Source organism: Trachypithecus francoisi, unplaced genomic scaffold (assembly GCF_009764315.1).
Source record: "Trachypithecus francoisi isolate TF-2019V2 unplaced genomic scaffold, Tfra_2.0 Lachesis_group3, whole genome shotgun sequence".
In the NCBI taxonomy this organism is placed as follows: Eukaryota; Metazoa; Chordata; class Mammalia; order Primates; family Cercopithecidae; genus Trachypithecus; species Trachypithecus francoisi.
The window spans coordinates 19024677-19043193 of NW_022681468.1; the positions used below are offsets into that span (position 1 = coordinate 19024677).

The window sequence follows — 18517 nt, forward strand, 5'->3', positions numbered from 1 at the left end:
GCACTGTCCACTCTTGTCTTTCCATGCATTCTGATGCCACTCTTGGGTTAAGTTTCCTTAGTACAGCCTGGTCTGGAGATTATTGCTCGTTATTCTTAATAGTAACAGGTAGAATTTATGAGGATGGGGAAAGTGGTGCTTCCTTTCAGCACTGCTGGTTGTGATGTTTTTCTGGAAGATGTTAAGGGGCAAAATTGCCTGACATTCATCCCTCTCATCTTAGCCCTGAGATATTGTTGTCAGTTGGTTTCAAGATAGAAAATCTGAGTTTCAGGATAAGTTTGTGATTATGAGGTTAGCCAGTTTACCTCCCAGTTAACCCTCATCCCAGAAGAAGAGAACCTTTTAGCTATTGGACAAACAGCAGCCCTACTTGCCCAGTGATTGGCACAGAAAGGCCAGATAAGCAACTTGTGAGGTGTTTTTCCACAGCCTGACCTTGCCCGAGGCTAAATATGTGTATACCAGGTGGTGTGCATGAACACTGTAGACAAATATTCATGATTGGATTTCTTTTATTCATACTTTTAAAAACTTATTTTTTTAGGCAACCTCCCGACTTCTAGTAAATTACCCAGAGCCCTATCGTTCTCAGATATTGGATTATCTCTTTAAGGTAATGAAAATATAATTATTTCTTGATACCTGTGATATTTTAGAAACTGTAGAGTGAATTTCACCTATAATTTATTAGCCTCAAAATTCTAGTTTTTGAAAAAATGGCGCATTACTTTTGGAATAAATTGCTATTTGAAGTTTTACTTTTGTTTTTGCGCCTGTAAAACCTAAGGCAGTAATTAGTAATTGTCTTGAAGCATCATACAATACAGCACTATGTTAATACTGTTAATTCTTTTCACAGCCAAATTTTGGTGCCTCTTTGCATATTCTAAAAGTGGAAATAGGTGGTGATGGGCAGACAACAGGTAGGAGAATTTGGGACATAGGATTTCTCCCGTCAACATTTTAATCTATACCTCACCATATGGACTGTGATTTCAGAATATATGTAAACAGTACCAACACTTTTGAGATTGATTGTTGCTTATTAGAGTGTTCCTCATTTTTAAACTGTAATTATTGTAAAATATTATATAGAATATGGTCCATCTAAAACAACATTCAGACTTTCAATTGCTTATTTAGTTGAAGTAATCGGTAGTAAACAAATCCACAGTTTTCTAAAATCTATATATACAGGACAGAGCATAGGGACAATTTTGAATTTTATTGAGAAGTTAGAAAGATTTTAATTTTATGTAGAGCATATAAAATGCTATTAACTTAAAATATGTGGTAAAAATGTATGTAACCAGTGTTTCAGAGATACAGCTTTTTTTTCTTTTGAAAACAAAACTTTAATCACTAAATCTTCAGTCTTCATTGTCACTATTTTGATTGGCTTTGTGTAGTCCATGGTATCAATTGGCAGTTTATAGGCCTTTTATTTTTCAGGAAGAAGAAAAAAATTCTCTCTATGATTAGATATAGCTTATTGTTTATAGATCAGATTCCATTATAATGAACTCTAGTGTATCTCCTGCATACTTGTATTCCTGCTAGTGATTTGGAAGTAATTCTTTGTTGACCAGATATGTCTATGTAGTGGTATTAGTGTTTATGTTGAAATAAAAAGTACAAAGCAAAAACAGAAGAAACCCCTATAACAGAAACTTTCCCCAAGCTGTTGCATTTTACTGTTAAAACCTTTTAGGCAGAATTGACAATGATGGGCTAATTTCACTTGCTGAAGCTAAATTAGAGGTAGAGATACATAAACAGGCAGTTCTTGTGAATTCTGATATTTACCTTTAAGAAGAAATGTGCAAGGGCCTCTCGGAAGGCCCAGCTTAGCAGGGGCAGATATTTGTGAACTGTGGGAATATATGAGGACTTTAATAGCAGTTACCTACCTCAGTGCTAAGATAATGTAACCTCTACTAACTGCAGATGTTAGTATAGAATTTTGTTATTCTTAGAGTGGATATGTATACTTATTCCTTTTTTTTTCTCAAAACTCTTCCTATATCAAGAATTATTATAGGCTAAAGGTGTGGGTTCTGAGAACAGGGCTCAGGAGCCCGGGGATTCATATCCAGCATTGATAAGCTGAAAGTTGAGGTAATGAGAACTTAAAGTTGGACATGGGGATTTGAAAACCAGAGAGAGATCAAAAGTCCAGAAGAATGAATACTGGGAATTTTTAGTTATATGAGGTGATAACATTTCTCTCAGTACTGCTTATGATAGAAGGTTGTGGTTTTATTAAGACTTTTACAATGCTTAAGATAATGAAAAAAGGATGAAGTAATGTGCTTTTATCATCCATCCTTAAGTTGTATAAGATTACGATTTGCCCAACTTCAGGATTAGAACTGGAATACCGCTTTTGTGAAGTGGGTGTCGCGGGTGGGAGTGGGGAGTGAGATGGTCCTAGGAAGTACCATTCATGGATCATTACTTCCGTTTTTGCTCTCCTCTATTCAGATGGCACTGAGCCCTCCCACATGCACTATGCACTAGATGAGAATTACTTTCGAGGATATGAGTGGTGGTTAATGAAGGAAGCTAAGAAGAGGAATCCCAATATTACACTCATTGGTAAGAAATGAAGTTTGCAATGCTTCTTCAGTCTCTTTTCCTTTAATTTTTAAATTCTGGATCATGTTGGTGGAATCTCTATTAGTATGGAAGTGCTCGTAATGTCATTAATACTACCAGTATGCTACCAGCAGCAAAGCATGTGTCAAGGGTGATCCTTTCTTTGCCCTTGTATATTATGTTGAATCCTTCTAATACCTGTGAAGTAAGGCATGATTCTTTCCATTTGGCAGGAAGAAGCAGTAGAGGCTTAGAAAAATTATGCCACTGACCTAACATAGACAGTTAGTAAATGGCAAAATCAGTTTTAGCACATAATTCCATGTTTCTATGATGCTAAACTACTTTTCTTCACAAAATCTGTCATCAATATTCATAAAAGGGTAATAGTATTCACAAATCTGTCATCAGTGTTTGTAAAAGGGTAATACTATGCAGTAGTACACCTAACTAGTTACACAATTGTATATTACATGTAGTAGTAAACCCATTTTTAGAAAAGGTACATACAAAAGTGTTTTTTGTTTGTTTGTTAGTTTTTGAACTTCAATAATGTGCTGGTTACTGTTCTAGGGACTCAGGAAGCCAATCCCATCCCCAATCCCTGCACCTGTGGAGCTTAGGTTCTTTTGGAAGGATCATTGGCTGGTTGCTTCAGTGGGACTATGTACATTTCACAGTTCTGTGAGAATGCGTACAGAGCCTGTGAAGTATTTCAAACATCAGAGTGATGGATACTTTCATCACTTGAAATGAATTTGATTTTTTGAAACAGGCTTAAATTCAAACTAAGTTAAATGAAATTAATGATTCATTTTAAAGGCCTGATTTCTAGTTATTTAAAAAATAATTTTCTCAGCAATCAAATTAAAGGATAAGAGTAATATTTTCTAAGTTAAAAGAAATTAGGAGTAAGTATGTTCTTTGTAAATGGGCTTTTGTAAGATTCCAGAAATGCTGTTTGCAGTAAAAGCATCACTGAATTTAGTAAATATCCGCCAGACTGCTTCCAAGGTCAGACCTCATTTAAATGTAGGGAATATAGCAGGCAAAACCATGTCCTAACAAAGACTTACACATGGTAGGCCTTCAGATTGCATTTAGCATTTCATTGTTTTCAAGAATTCTATTACCTCTGGTACCAAAACAGAGATATAGACCAATGGAACAGAACAGAGTCCTCAGAAATAATACCACACATCTACAGCCATCTGATCTTTGACAAACCTGAGAGAAACAAGAAATGGGGAAAGGATTCCCTATTTAATAAATGGTGCTGGGAAAATTGGCTAGCCATAAGTAGAAAGCTGAAACTGGATCCTTTCCTTACTCCTTATACGAAAATTAATTCAAGATGGATTAGAGACTTAAATGTTAGACCTAATACCATAAAAACCCTAGAAGAAAACCTAGGTAGTACCATTCAGGACATAGGCATGGGCAAGGACTTCATGTCCAAAACACCAAAAGCAACGGCAGCAAAAGCCAAAATTGACAAATGGGATATGATTAAACTAAAGAGCTTCTGCACAGCGAAAGAAACTACCATCAGAGTGAACAGGCAGCCTACAGAATGGGAGAAAATTTTTGCAATCTACTCATCTGACAAAGGGCTAATATCCAGAATCTACAAAGAACTCAAACAAATTTACAAGAAAAAAACAACCCCATCAAAAAGTGGGCAAAGGATATGAACAGACATTTCTCAAAAGAAGACATTCATACAGCCAACAGACACATGAAAAAATGCTCATCATCACTGGCCATCAGAGAAATGCAAATCAAAACCACAATGAGATACCATCTCACACCAGTTAGAATGGCAATCATTAAGAAGTCAGGAAACAATAGATGTTGGAGAGGATGTGGAGAAATAGGAACACTTTTACACTGTTGGTGAGATTGTAAACTAGTTCAACCATTATGGAAAACAGTATGGCTATTCCTCAAGGATCTAGATCTAGATGTACCATATGACCCAGCCATCCCACTACTGGGTATATACCCAAAGGATTATAAATCATGCTGCTATAAAGACACATGCACACGTATGTTTATTGCGGCACTATTCACAATAGCAAAGACTTGGAATCAACCCAAATGTCCATCTGTGACAGACTGGATTAAGAAAATGTGGCACATATACACCATGGAATATTATGTAGCCATAAAAAAGGATGAGTTTGCGTCCTTTGTAGGGACATGGATGCAGCTGGAAACCATCATTCTTAGCAAACTATCACAAGAACAGAAAACCAAACACCGCATGTTCTCACTCATAGGTGGGAACTGAACAATGAGATCACTTGGACTCGGGAAGGGGAGCATCACACATCGGGGCCTATCATGGGGAGGGGGGAGGGGGGAGGGATTGCATTGGGAGTTATACCTGATATAAATGACGAATTGATGGGTGCTGACGAGTTGATGGGTGCAGCACACCAACATGGCACAAGTATACATATGTAACAAAGCTGCACGTTATACACATGTACCCTAGAACTTAAAGTATAATAAAAAAAAAAAAAGAATTCTATTACTTTAATGTCACATTTCTTATGTAATACACTTGGGTGTTCTCCTGAGTTTAGAAAATAAGCATTTTGTCATTTTTATTTTTATTTTTTTCAGTGGTGAACTAGTTTGGTAATATATTTATTGCTGAGGAACTTAACTGTTGAGCTTATTTTAAAATTAGTAGCAATTTAAATTTAGAATTTTAATACGTACTTTTCTACTCTTCTCACTTTTTTACTTAAACATAATCAGGGTTGTTGGAAGAATATGGACTTATTTGATGTGTATCACTTAACAAGGGTATATTTCTCTATGGATTCATTGTCATTTATATTGATATAAGAACAAACTAATTTTGCTACATTACATTGCCTGACTGATTAATATTTTAAGGACCCTTAAATTATAAGAAGATGTACAAGTGAATGATAAATTTGTGTTATACATAACTCGAAGGAGTGAGTAGTTTGGAATAAGCCTTTTAGAATTCTTTGATTTGACCTTAAAAAACAGAAGTTGAATATTGAACGTTCCAACAATGAGTGGAAATGTTAAGTTAAAACATATGGTACATTTCTTTCTATTGGTAAGGGTCTTGGATAGAGGTGTTTGTATTTGTTATTTTTCTTTTGCCTGGAAGGAACATTTGAAATTATGGGACCTGACTCTAGGGATCAATAAGGAATTATAGTGTCTATAGATTGGAAAGGATTTCAATAATTTTTATATGGTATATAAACTTTCCTTTAGTCAGATCTGTGTTGGTTTTTTGCAAGTTGAATGCTTTTCTTAAAAAAAAATTGTTTTATTTTCAATAGCGCCAACACCGTTATACCTCCTCTACCTTTGCCTCCTCCCTTCTCTCTGCAGGGTTGCCATGGTCATTCCCTGGATGGCTGGGAAAAGGTTTTGACTGGCCTTATGTCAATCTTCAGCTGACTGCCTATTATGTTGTGACCTGGATTGTGGGTGCCAAGCATTACCATGATTTGGACATTGATTATATTGGAGTTAGTAATATATTTTAAATATGATTCAGTTTTGGACATGTATTTGTAATTTAAAATATGATTTGGTTCTAAGGTACTTTTTGACCAACCATTTTATGTCATGAGACTAATTTGTTCTACTGGTGTCTGATAATAACACAAGCTAAGTACATGTGACCTTTAATTGCTCCCCTTTGCCCATCCCAATGTCGCCACTTTTGAAAACTGTACTAAGTGTATACCTCCTTCCTCTGAGCTGGTTTTTTTTGTGTCAACCCAACTCAAATTCTCCTTCAAAGCTTTCCCTATTTTCTCTGGTTCCTACAACAATGTTGTGTTTCCTAGACAGCTTATGGGTTAGTCTCATTTTATTCTATTGTTGTCTTAAGCCAAAGATTGGCAAACTTTTTATTAAAGGGCCAGAGCATAGATAGTTTTGGGTTTGTGGGCCAAAAGGCAATATTGAGGATCTTGAGGTAAATATATAGCCATTTAAAATGTGACTATTTAAAACTAAAAGCACTTTTAGCTCTCAAGTTGTAAAATGACAGATGATGGGCCAGATTTGGCAGGCTGGCTGAAATCTGTGTCTACCTGTCACAAACTGTTATTTAACACCTTAACACCTTTTAAGGATTTAAAAAGTATGGAAAACGATATCATGTCCAGCTTGTCTGTTGGCTGGGTGGAGGCATGCCTCAGGCTGCATCATACCCCACAGAGCCTTAACATACACATACTGGGTCTCGATAATCAGTTGCTTATTAATGTACCATCAGTTAAAACTAATACTTAAACATTTTCATGCAATCATGACTTAGATTATCAGCAAACAATTATTGACCTCCTACTGTGTTGCAGGAACTGTGACTGTAATATTTTAGGGCTACTAAGATTAATAAGCTCTTGTATTCAGTAAGAGAAGTAGACACTGGAACATATTAACTGCAATACTACATGGTGATACAGGGCATGAGGATGAGCCAAGGGCATGAGGATGAGCCAAGGGCTGGAGGAAGTCAGAAGAAAGAATATACTAGCTTTTGCTACCCTCTCCCAAATTATGACTGAAAATTAGTTTATATTTGAGAACTTTCCTCTTTTTTTTTTTTTTTGGCACTATCACCCAGACTGGAGTGCAGTGTTGTGATCTCGGCTCGCTGCAACCTCTGCCTCCTGGGTTCAAGTGATTCTCCTGCCTCAAGTAGCTGGGATTACAGGCACCCGCCACAATGCCCAGCTATTTTTTTTTTTTCTTTTTATTAGAGACGAGGTTTCACTATGTTGGCCAGGCTGGTCTCAAACTCCTGACCTCGTGATCCGCCCACCTCAGCCTCCCAAAGTGCTGGGATTACAGGAATGAGCAACCACACCTGGCCAGAGAACTTTCTTAAATGTCAGGACATTTATAACCCATAGTGAGACTAAATGTAGGTTTGATCTAATAGCTTTCTCTTATGGTAAAATCACAAGTAATGGGTGATTCACATCTTGTTTAGACTCATGATAACACATGCTATGGTGAGGAGCTTCATTGATAAACTCTTTCCTGTATCATTGGAGTAAAAAGACCTGCACCTGGATTCTAGAATCATCTCTTGTTATTAACAGTTTTCTCCACTGTGGAGTTACGGAAGTTCTTTCAATTCTAAAACCTCAGGCTTCATGACTCTAAACCTAATAGATGTATATATGTTCCTTTTATCCATCCTCATTCAGAGTTTGCTTTTGTGACTAGCGTATTAGTGTGATTCTCTGTGTATGCTTAAAAATATGCCTTCTATACAGTATACATATTAATACTTGGCTTTCAGGTGTACCTATAGGGATCTTGTCATAATTGTTGTAACAGTTTCCATATCTATTAGTTCTCCAATGCCTAGTATAGTCTCTGGCACACATTGCGCTGTCAACATGTGTTGAATGAATTAATGAATATTCCATTGTTGAAAATATTTGGAATAAATTACTTTTTGAAAAATACCCATGAAATATTTTAAGGTTTTTAAAAATTATATTTTAATTTTAAAAAAGTTATGCTATCTTATAAGTATCTATAAATTCTATGGCAGGATATCCCATAAAGTTAAAAAAATGGCTTATCAGAGAATATGAAAGATGATGAGAGAAATGGTATCTTAATGATAATTACTTTCTGACATTTCATAACTTTCAATTCATACTTTTTTGACTTTTTGTTTTGCAGATTTGGAATGAGAGGTCATATAATGCCAATTATATTAAGGTATGTACAACTTTAGTATCTTTCTGTCTTTAACTTTTTAGTGAATAATTCCTTGTAGTTCCAAACACAGAAATTAGTAGCAAATTTGTGTTAGAAACACCATATTTTTTATACTACAGTTATTTATTTTGCTGGTTGTGACATAAAATTCAAGCGAAATCTTAACAATGTTTATATTCCTGATATTAAAGCATGTGTAATTCTTTGTGAGTCCTTAATTACCTTTGTCTAAAGAATTGTGTTGAATTTTTCTATTTTAAAACTCATTAGTTTTGGAATTCTGATGAATTTTATGAAACAATTATATCGTTTTAGACTTTTAGGACTTCAAGAAATGTAGCTGTTTTTTCTTTGTCTTTTATCAAAATTTATGGCATATATTCTAATTCTTGTTTTCTATTGGAGTGTGTTATAGTACATGTTTCTCTTTGTGATTAGCAAAGAAGTGGCAATAACGTCTGCCAATTGTGTTATTTTTGAGACACTTTTCCAACTATTTATCTCCATTTAATTCTCACATCCTTACCTATGAGGTAACTACTATAATTGTTATTTTCCAGGAAAGGAAAAACAGAATAATAACTTCTGCCATTGGAAAAAAATGGCAGTTTTACTTTTCAGGTGGAGCTATTCTCTAGTTTACTTTTCACTTCCTTTTGTCTTGTTGTATGTATCTTTTCTCCAAGAAATATAATTTTGGGACAATATTTTATTTCAGGTTTTTAAAATTTTTTATATTAAAAACATTTTGTTTTTATTTCCATAGGTCTTTGGAGAATAGGTGGTATTGGTTACATGAGTAAGTTCCTTAGTGGTTATTTTTGAGATTTTGGTGCACCCATCCCTGGAGCAGTATACACTGAACCAAATTTGTAGTCTTTTATCCCTTACCTCCTTCCCATCCTTTACCCCTGAGTCCCTAAAGTTCATTTTATCATTCTTATGCCTTTGCATCCTCATAACTTAGCTCCCACTTATGAGTGAGAACATACGATGTTTGATTTTCCATTCCTGAGTTGCTTCTCTTAGAATAATAGTCTCCAATCCCATCCATCTTGCTGCAGATGCCATTAATGCATTGCTTTTTGTGACCCAGTAGTATTCCATTGTATACATATACTGCAGTTTCTTTATCCACTCATTGATTGATGGGCATTTGGGGCTAGTTCCAAATTTTCACAAATCCATCAGTCCTGCTACTGGGTATCTACCCAGAGGAAAAGAAGTCATTATACAAAAAAGATACTTGCACATGCATGTTTATAGAAAAAAATTTATTTAAATTGGGTGTTTTATGTTCTTAAGTAGATAAGGTTCAATACTTTTTTTCATATCTTCATTCAGTTAATCATAGAGCATTTATTTGCTCAACACTAGTTTGTCAGGCATTGTGTGTATGGTTGTAATATAAGGATAGAGAATGTGGTTTTCTGCCCAAAAGGATTTTTTGTATTGGGGAGGGTGGTATAGAGTCAGATATACACCTACAGTTCTTAGAAGGCACACAGAGGAGATGACAACTCTGCCTGGGTTGATTGGGAAGTCTTTTAGAGGAGGTGATGTATAATTTGAATGTTCAAGAAGGGATGGATAGGAACTCTCCAGGTTGCTAAGGAGGGGCATAGCATGTGCAAAGAACTGAAGATTGAGAGGTAAAGGGATATGGGAGAAAAACAAGTCATGAAAGATGGTTTAAACAACGGAGGAAGAGTGGGGGCACTGACCCCCATCAGTAAGCTGAAGTATTCACTGGAATAATGGCTTTTTTTTTTTTTTTGAGATGGAGTCTCGCTCTGTCGCCCAGGCTGGAGTGCAATGGCGCCATCTTGGCTCACTGCAACCTCTGCCTCCCGGGTTCAAGCAATTCTCTGCCTCAGCCTGCTGAGTAGCTGGGATTACAGGCGCCTGGCACCACGCCCGGCTAATTTTTTTTGTATTTTTAGTAGAGATGGGAATTCACCATCTTGGCCAGGCTGGTCTTGAATTCCTGACCTTGTAATCCACCCGCCTTGGCCTCCCAAAGTGCTGGGATTACAGGCATGAGCCACCGCACCCAGCCAGTAATGGCATATTTTAATTAATCTGTAGTTGTAGGGGTGAAGAAGGCATAGATTGAGAAGATCTACTGCAGCCAGAACTAGGTAACTCAAGGTCAATTCCAGGCTGAAGTATGCTGGTGAGAGTGTGCTGGTGGGAGCAGAATGGGTTGGGGAGATGGGGCAGTGGAGCTATTAATAAGATTGGAGCACAGGGATTGTAAGTGGAAAGTCATGTCTGCTATGAGCACAGGTCTGATAAGAGCAGTAAGTGGAAAGAGCAGAAGCCAAGTTGGTGCATGTATAGAGGATAACTCTGTAATCAGGTGGATGGCATTGCTACAGTATCTTCATAGTGAAAGGTGATGAACTTTTTAAATACCCAAATTTGACATTTCAAAGCTTATGTTTTATTTTCTTGTGATTATACATGTGTCTCTCTTGTGTTCATTTGAAGGAAGCATTAAAAGTATTAGTTTCCATTTTCTTTTAAACTAATGAAATAAGCCAGGGCTGTATTTTATTTTATTTTAACTTTTTTACTATTAAGAATCTGTTGCTGACTCCAGTGCATTCTAATTCAACTAACCTGGTTTGAAAGACTAATTGTTGCTCTAAAACACATTTTCAGTGTTTCAGACACTTCAGACTTCATTTCCTTTTCTCTGAACCTTTAGTTTTCCTACAGTAAAATGTCTCAGGATACAAAACCTTTTTACTTTGTGTTTGCCATTTTTTTCCAGCAAGATTTTATTGGGATCTGTGTTCCGTTTGTTGAAATGCCTATTGCAGGCCAGGTGCAGTGGCTCACGCCTGTAATCCCAGCACTTTGGGAGGCTGAAGCGCTGGATCACCTGAGGTCAGGAGTTTGAGACCAGCCTGACCAACATGGTGGTGAAACCCTGTCTCCACTAAAAATTCAAAAACATTAGCTGGGCGTGGTGGCAGATGCTTGTAATCCCAGCTACTTGGGAGGCTGAGGCAGAAAAATCGCTTGAACCTGGGAGGCAGAGGTTTCAGTGAGCCGAGATCGCGCCATTGCACTCCAGCCAGGGCAAAAAGAGCGAGACTCTGTCTAAAAAAAAAAAGAAATGCCTATCACAAAGAGTTCAATAATGACAGATGAATGTAGGTGCTCAGATTGGATAATTTTAATGAATATACATTCTTTTTGGGATAATAAGATGACCCCTGGAAAGAATAAAGATTTTTTTTTTCCTTTTCTTTTTTTTTTTGAGATGGAGTCTTGCTCAGTCACCCAGGCTGGAGTGCGGTTGCGAGATCTGGGCTCACTGCAAGCACTGCCCATTTGTTTTTAATAGCAGAAATAAATATAATACAAAGGAGCAATTTATATAAAGATGACAAGGGTATTGTTTCTTTAAAGTTTTTTTTTGTTTGTTTTTGTTTTTTGCTACTAGTATTTATGATTTATCCTGGTTTTCAGTGGTGTTCTTAAGTTTTCTAAATTGTGTCTAGAAAATCTCATCTAGGATCTGAGGATAGTGGATGGAAATGGAAGTATGGGTCTTTGGACCTTCATTCAGTTCAACCAGAAGAAGTTCCTTTCCATTTATCTTACAGAGTTTCTATTTAAGCTTTTTCTGGAGGAGAAAGTTCCAGAACAAAAACATAATCTGAAAATATGTTAGATAAAACTGCTCAAAAGAATGCTGCTATTCATAATGACTTTGGCATGGAAATTTATTTAGAAATCATAGCATGAGACTTGCAAATTTTGGAATGTTATTCAAATACACTGTATAAAAAAGTAAGCAGTCTTACTGGGATTTTCTAGGACTAGGACTAGAAAGACTAGATCCATCCATAGTGAAAAATGCAAATTTGACTAAGTTGCTCTTCCTCTTCTCTGTAAGAAGAAAGAGGCGGGGCTCAGTGGCTCACGCCTGCAATCCCAGCACTTTGGGAGGCCAAGGCGGGTGGATCACCTGGGGTCGGGAGTTCGAGACCAGCCTGACCAACATGGAGAAACCCCATCTCTACTAAGAATACAAAATTAGCCAGGCATGGTGCCTGGCTGGGATTCCAGCTACTCGAGAGGCTGAGGCAGGAGAATTGCTGAACCTGGGAGGCAGAGGTTGCAGTGAGCCAAGATCGCACCATCATACTCCAGCCTGGGCAACAAGAGCGAAACTCCCATCTCAAAAAAAGAAAGAACTTCAGGGTGATGAAATTCAGGATTGATCTCCTGCTACAGGGATAGGGATTCTCAATCCTACTTAATCTTGAGAGCTGATCTTGGTTTGCTATGAAGGATCTGTTCATGCTGCTTCTAGGGTGTCCTAGGACTCAACTGATCTGGTTTGAAAGATGAAATTAGATTGCCACCTCTAATTTTCACCACGTTTTCTAAAATCCTATAATATACCTGTTTTAAGAAACCATCTGTTGAAAAGTATACCATGAATTTAACTGGAGCTTTTATTATTTGCATCCTAAAAGAGCACATTATTTGGAAATTCCCCTAGGTCAGAGAAGTTGGAATGTGAAGAGAGAGCTTGTGAAATTCTTTGTTCTTTCTTAATTTCTTCAACCAGTAGTATTGGGCATCTGCTGCTATGTGCCAGAGATTTCCGAGTCCTTGGGGGGTATAGTGGTGGGTTTATTTGTATCCATTCATCAAGAACTGCTTATGGTATGAAATCTGATCTTCCTAATCCTGAGTAAAATGATGTCTCCTTTTCTCTGCTCTTGATTTACATATAGGCAATCCATACGTTTTGGTATGTTACCTTCCCTTTGATTTTCTAGTACATCCTGTTAGTGTTGGTGTCCTGTTGAGTGTGTTTGCCACCTAAGGGTGAGGACTCCATCTCATACTTCTTTTAGAGTCTTCTTGGGGTCCAAGTATTGAGTACTAAAATAGGTGCTGTTTGTTTGATTTTATTTCCCGTTAGAATTTATCTTGTTACTTTTAATTTTGTGGCTGGACAGTCCTACAGGTAAATTATATGTCCTCTCCTGTTTAATAATGGCGGAATATTTGAAGACATTGGAAAATGCTTAAAATGATAAGTTAAAGCATTTTGCCAAATGGTATGATTAATATGTTACCCATTTTATTATTGTGTCTGCGTAGGAAACTTCCTCGAAGAATGCATAGCAAAATAATAGTGGTTATTTCAGGGTAGTACTACTTGATTATTTTTGTTTCTTTTCCCCTGCATATTTCTATGGTTAAATGTAATTTTAAAGTTAAAGTGAAAATCCTCTAAAACGTTTTACCCCTTGTGTTTTTTTTCTTTTTACATTCCTAGTGAAGTAGGTTATCTTAATGATAATGCTTTTATTTTCCGTAGGAGGCATGTTTCTATTGAGAAAATATAGTATTGAAATGATCATCCATGAGGTCAGGAGTTCAAGAGCAACCTGGCCAACATGGTGAAACTCTGGTTCTGTTAAAAAATACCAAAATTAACTGGGTGTGGTGGCACTTGCCTGTAATCCCTTTTACTCAGGAGGCTGAGGCAGGAGAATCATTGGAGCCTGAGAGACAGAGGTTGCAGTGAGCTGAGATCCTGCCACTCCAGCCTGGGCGACAGAGTGAGCCTCTGTCTGAGAAAAACAAAAACAACAACAAAAAAGCTATTATCCAGAATGCTGATTTGTAAAGATACTTTATCTATCTTGATCATAAATTCAACAGCTAAAAATCCATTTGTATCCTTTCATATTTTCTGTTTATTACTCCAAAAGATATTAAGAAAAATGCTGAACTCTCAAGGTCTCCAACAAGTGAAAATCATAGCAAGTGATAATCTCTGGGAGTCCATCTCTGCAGCCATGCTACTTGATGCCGAACTCTTCAAGGTGGTTGATGTTATAGGGTAAGGCATGTTTTACTTGGAAAACTAGCAGTTTCTGATTGCTTGCTCTGTGTATTGACTGTTTCTTGCCTTCTCCCCATTTGATTACATTCTCAGAAGGTAGCTGTCCTCTATTTACTTATCTGAAGCATGCATGGCTTATGGTTCATTACTTTCTCTTTTAAATGTATTTTAGGATCTTTCTGTGACAAACATGTATTGATAACTTTTAAAAAATATACTGATGTTTGGAATCATAAAACAGAGCTTTGTTTTAGATTAAGGGGCAGAGTAATACCTGTATTTAATTTTAGAAATTATAAAGGCAAAGTTGTGAAATTAATTTCTAACTCTTAGATATTCTGTGGCTGGAAGTTCTTACATGAACACTTTTGTAAGTGGTTCATTATGGTCATTGATGATAACTTTTGTCATGCCTTCTTAGTTGTATAGTTTTGACCCCTACCCCTTATTCCATTTCTGCCTTTTAGCCCTCTGGGCCCTGACCTCATTGAGTTCATTTTTTAAAAAAGTGAATTTACATTTTTCCTACCGTGACACAGGATATAAACATTTGAAAAATAGAATATGTGTGTGTGTGTGTATGTATGTTTGTAGAATTTGTTCTTTATCCAGTGTGAACATTGATTGATCTCTCCATATGCTTTATTTTTTTGATGAAGAATTTTGAATGTACACAAAAATAGGCAGAATAATACAGTGAATATCTTTGTTCTTACCACTCAGCCTCCTGAACTGTGAACCCATGGCCAGTTCTTCATCCATGCGTGTATCTACTCCTCTTCCCTTCCTGCCTACATTACTTTGAAAGAAATCCCAGACATTATTTCTTCCATAAAAATATTACTGTGTGTCTCCAAAGATAAGGATTATTTTTCTACTTACCATAAACAATACCATTATTATACCTAAAATGTAATAGTTTTTTATATTAAATATCCATTATTATTATTTTATAGTTTTCTTTGATTGAATCTGGATCCATTTAAAATTCATACCTTTTGATTGGTTGATATTTAAATCTGTTCTATAGGTTCTTGCTCTTCTTTCTTTTTAATTTGTTGAAGAATAGGATTGTTTGTCTTATAAACTTTGTGTCAGTCTGGATTTTACTGATTTCACCCCTACAGTTTAATAACTTGCTCATCTCTCCTTTTTCAATGGTTTTTGAAATTGGTGAAGGTGTGATTAGGTTAGATTTAGGCTTAATTTTTTTTTGCAAGATAAATAAAATTTCTTCATTATATTTAAACATTTTATACATTGAAATTAAAATTAAAGTTTTGCTGTTGTTAAAACTTTCATAAATAGTTGAAATCTTGAAGGAGAACAAAGTTGTGTTCATCTAAATGTATTTTCTTAATATTAAATGAAAGTATGGGTTTTACTGTATCTTCATGAAGGACTTGGATATGTACTTCATTTTTTATTGATATGGGTATTTTAATGTAATGAATTTTCCTCTGAGTACTGCCTTAGTTTTATCTCATAGGGCTGTTTTATCATTAATTTCTAATTTTATTGCATTGTGGCCATTTAATACCAAATGTATTATTTACAATTTTGGGAGAAATTTCTCAGGAACTTATTTTTAAAAATCTGAAAAAAACTTTCACATTTTTCTTGACTATCTCAAGAGCTTATTTTGACTTATTGAGATGTATTCTTTATTAGGATACAGAATTGAGTTTATACCATCTACCTTTTTGATTATATTGTTCAGGTGTTTGGATCTTAACTATTTCGTCCACTTGAACTGTTCAGGGCTACCAGGTGTGTTTGTTTCCTTGCATTAGTGAGGTCTGTTTCTCCTTTCAATCTTAGGCAGATTTTGCTGTGTGGAAGCTTCTGCTTTGTTATTTGGTACATAAATACTGATGAATGTTTTATCTTCATTATGATTTATTTCTTATCATTAGAAAATGCCATTCTTTGTCTTTTTTAAAGCTTCTTGGCCTGAATTCTGCTTTCTGTGTGATTAAGAGATCCCTGCTTTCTTTTTCATTAGGATTTGCCTAATGTATTTTTGTCCTTTTATTCTTTACCTTTCAACGCCATTTTCTTTTATGTGCATTGCTTGCAAATAGCATAGAGTTAGATTTTGCTTTTTTAAAGCTCCTCTGAAAATCTTTATATTTTAATCAATGAGTTAAACTCATTTTTAAATGTAACTGATGTTTGTGTTTTCTATGCTATTTTGTTGTCTTTTGTTATTGAATAATTTATACTCTCCATGTACTAATACAAGCTATTCTGCTATGTGATTTGTTTACTTTGCACTTATTTAAGGAGATGTTTCTTTTGTTATTTAGCAAGTTTTGTTTTTTGTTCTATCAATTATGTTTATACTGATTTATACAAGTATTTTCAACTGAGAATAATTTTGCCTCCCAGGGGGACATTTGGCAATGCCTGGAAATATTTTTAATTGCCACAAATAGGTAGGGTGGTGCCACTGGAATCCGATGGATGGAGGCCACGAATGTTTCTAAATATCCTTTAGTACACTGGATATTTTTCCCATAACACAAAATGATCCAGCCCAAAATATTAATAGTGCTGAGGTTGAGGAACTGCTTCATACTAATACTCTTGGTTTCCTCTTCATTTAGTTATTGTCTATTGGTTTACTATGAGCAATACTACAATTATTTGATAACTTCTTCCTCCCCTTTTCTCCCCTACCATGGAATTTTAATTACTAGAATTATCTTAGTTTTAATTTTTGTACTCTTACATGAACTTACATGAACTTAAGCTTCTACTATATTGATGTGACAGCTACAAGTTTTAACTGTTTACTCTCAGATAATCTGCAAACTTACTTTACATTTCACCTTCTTTCCCTCTTGTCCTATTTCATGTAGCTGTATTAATTGTACTTTAGCCAAGTGTGTAATATTTATATATAATTTAATTACTATTTCTTTTAATCTAGCTCTACCATTAAACATATTAAATGCTTACCTTCAAGTCTTTTGCCGAAGTTTCTCCCTCAGTTTCTTGGATGTCAGAAGTATAATTATCTATTAAATGTCTCAGAAAGTGCTAATGGAAACAATATTTCTTCATGTGTTTAGATGCTTATTGATGTTTATCTATGACCTTTATACCTGAAGGACAGTTTGACTGGATATAATCCTTTTTTAATCCTTGAGTATCATAAAATTTGCTCCATTGGTTATTTACATAAAACATTGCTATTGAGAATTTTGACTCCAGAGATATTTCCTTTTCCTTATAAGTAACTTGACACAATTCCTTTATGTCCAAAGAATATTTTTATTCATCTTTAAAGTTTAGTTGTTGTATACACTTTACCATTTCCAGATATATAGTATATGCTCTCTTAATGTCTATATTTAAGTATTTTCTTAGTAAGGTTTACTTAAGTTATAAGCTAAATCATTATTCCACTCCATTACTTTGGTTTTCTTTTTTGATGCCCCAGTTATACATCTTGCTCTTATTTGCATAGCCTTTATTTTGTATTTCTCTGAATTTTTCTCTACCTCTTTATTTATGTTTTCTATTATTTTATCCTTACTATTCTATATTCCTTACTGTGTTTTCCACAGTGTCTGTTCTGTCTAATGTTCCTTCTAGTTTAGCCTTCATTTCTAAAATGTGTTCTTTAAAATAATTCTTCTATAATTCTCTCATTTTAATTTCCTATATCGCTAACAATTCATCTTTAAAAAATTTTTAATTGAAGTATAGCATACAAACATACATACATAAAAGTACAAAAATCATCAGATTATAGCTTAATGAATTATCACAAAGTGAACGTACCTATGTAATCACTACCCAGAAAATTATCAGTGCCCAAGAAGCTTGGTTATTGATATCTCCTCTTGGAAAGATTTTTCCTTGGAAATCTTTCTAATCATTAACCTCTGTTTTTGCCTTAAAGATAACTACTAATCTGACCTCTAACACCGTGGACTAATTTTGCTGGTTTAAAAACTTTATTTAAATGGCATGTTATAGTAGCTGTTATTTCAGTCAATATTATATAAATGAGATGAATGCATGTTGTTATATATAGAGGTAGTTCATATTTATTGTTTAGCATCCAATTGTTGGATGCTAAGTGTAGTATACTACAACTTACCTGTGTATTATTTTTTAATGGTCATTTAGACTGTTTCCAATTTTTGGCTGTTGGAATTTTGTTCAGGAGATATTTCTTGGCTCACGTCTTCACAGGAAGACTATTCCTTCCTGCTTCATTCATGTTGTGCTTGGCCTGTGCTATATCTGAAGATTTTTCATGTT

At 35.3% G+C, this 18517-nt stretch overlaps 1 protein-coding gene across 1 annotated transcript in view; it reads left to right on the top strand.

Annotated features, from left to right (window-relative positions):
• The window catches only part of GALC (galactosylceramidase), a 58857-nt gene that overhangs the window by 5291 nt on the left and 35049 nt on the right, over positions 1–18517 (top strand). Inside the window, exons 2-7 of the mRNA XM_033191689.1 lie at positions 548–616; positions 863–926; positions 2488–2601; positions 5989–6128; positions 8314–8352; positions 14106–14236. Coding sequence (XP_033047580.1) covers positions 548–616; positions 863–926; positions 2488–2601; positions 5989–6128; positions 8314–8352; positions 14106–14236 — 557 coding nt within the window. The remainder of the gene's footprint in view (positions 1–547; positions 617–862; positions 927–2487; positions 2602–5988; positions 6129–8313; positions 8353–14105; positions 14237–18517) is intronic.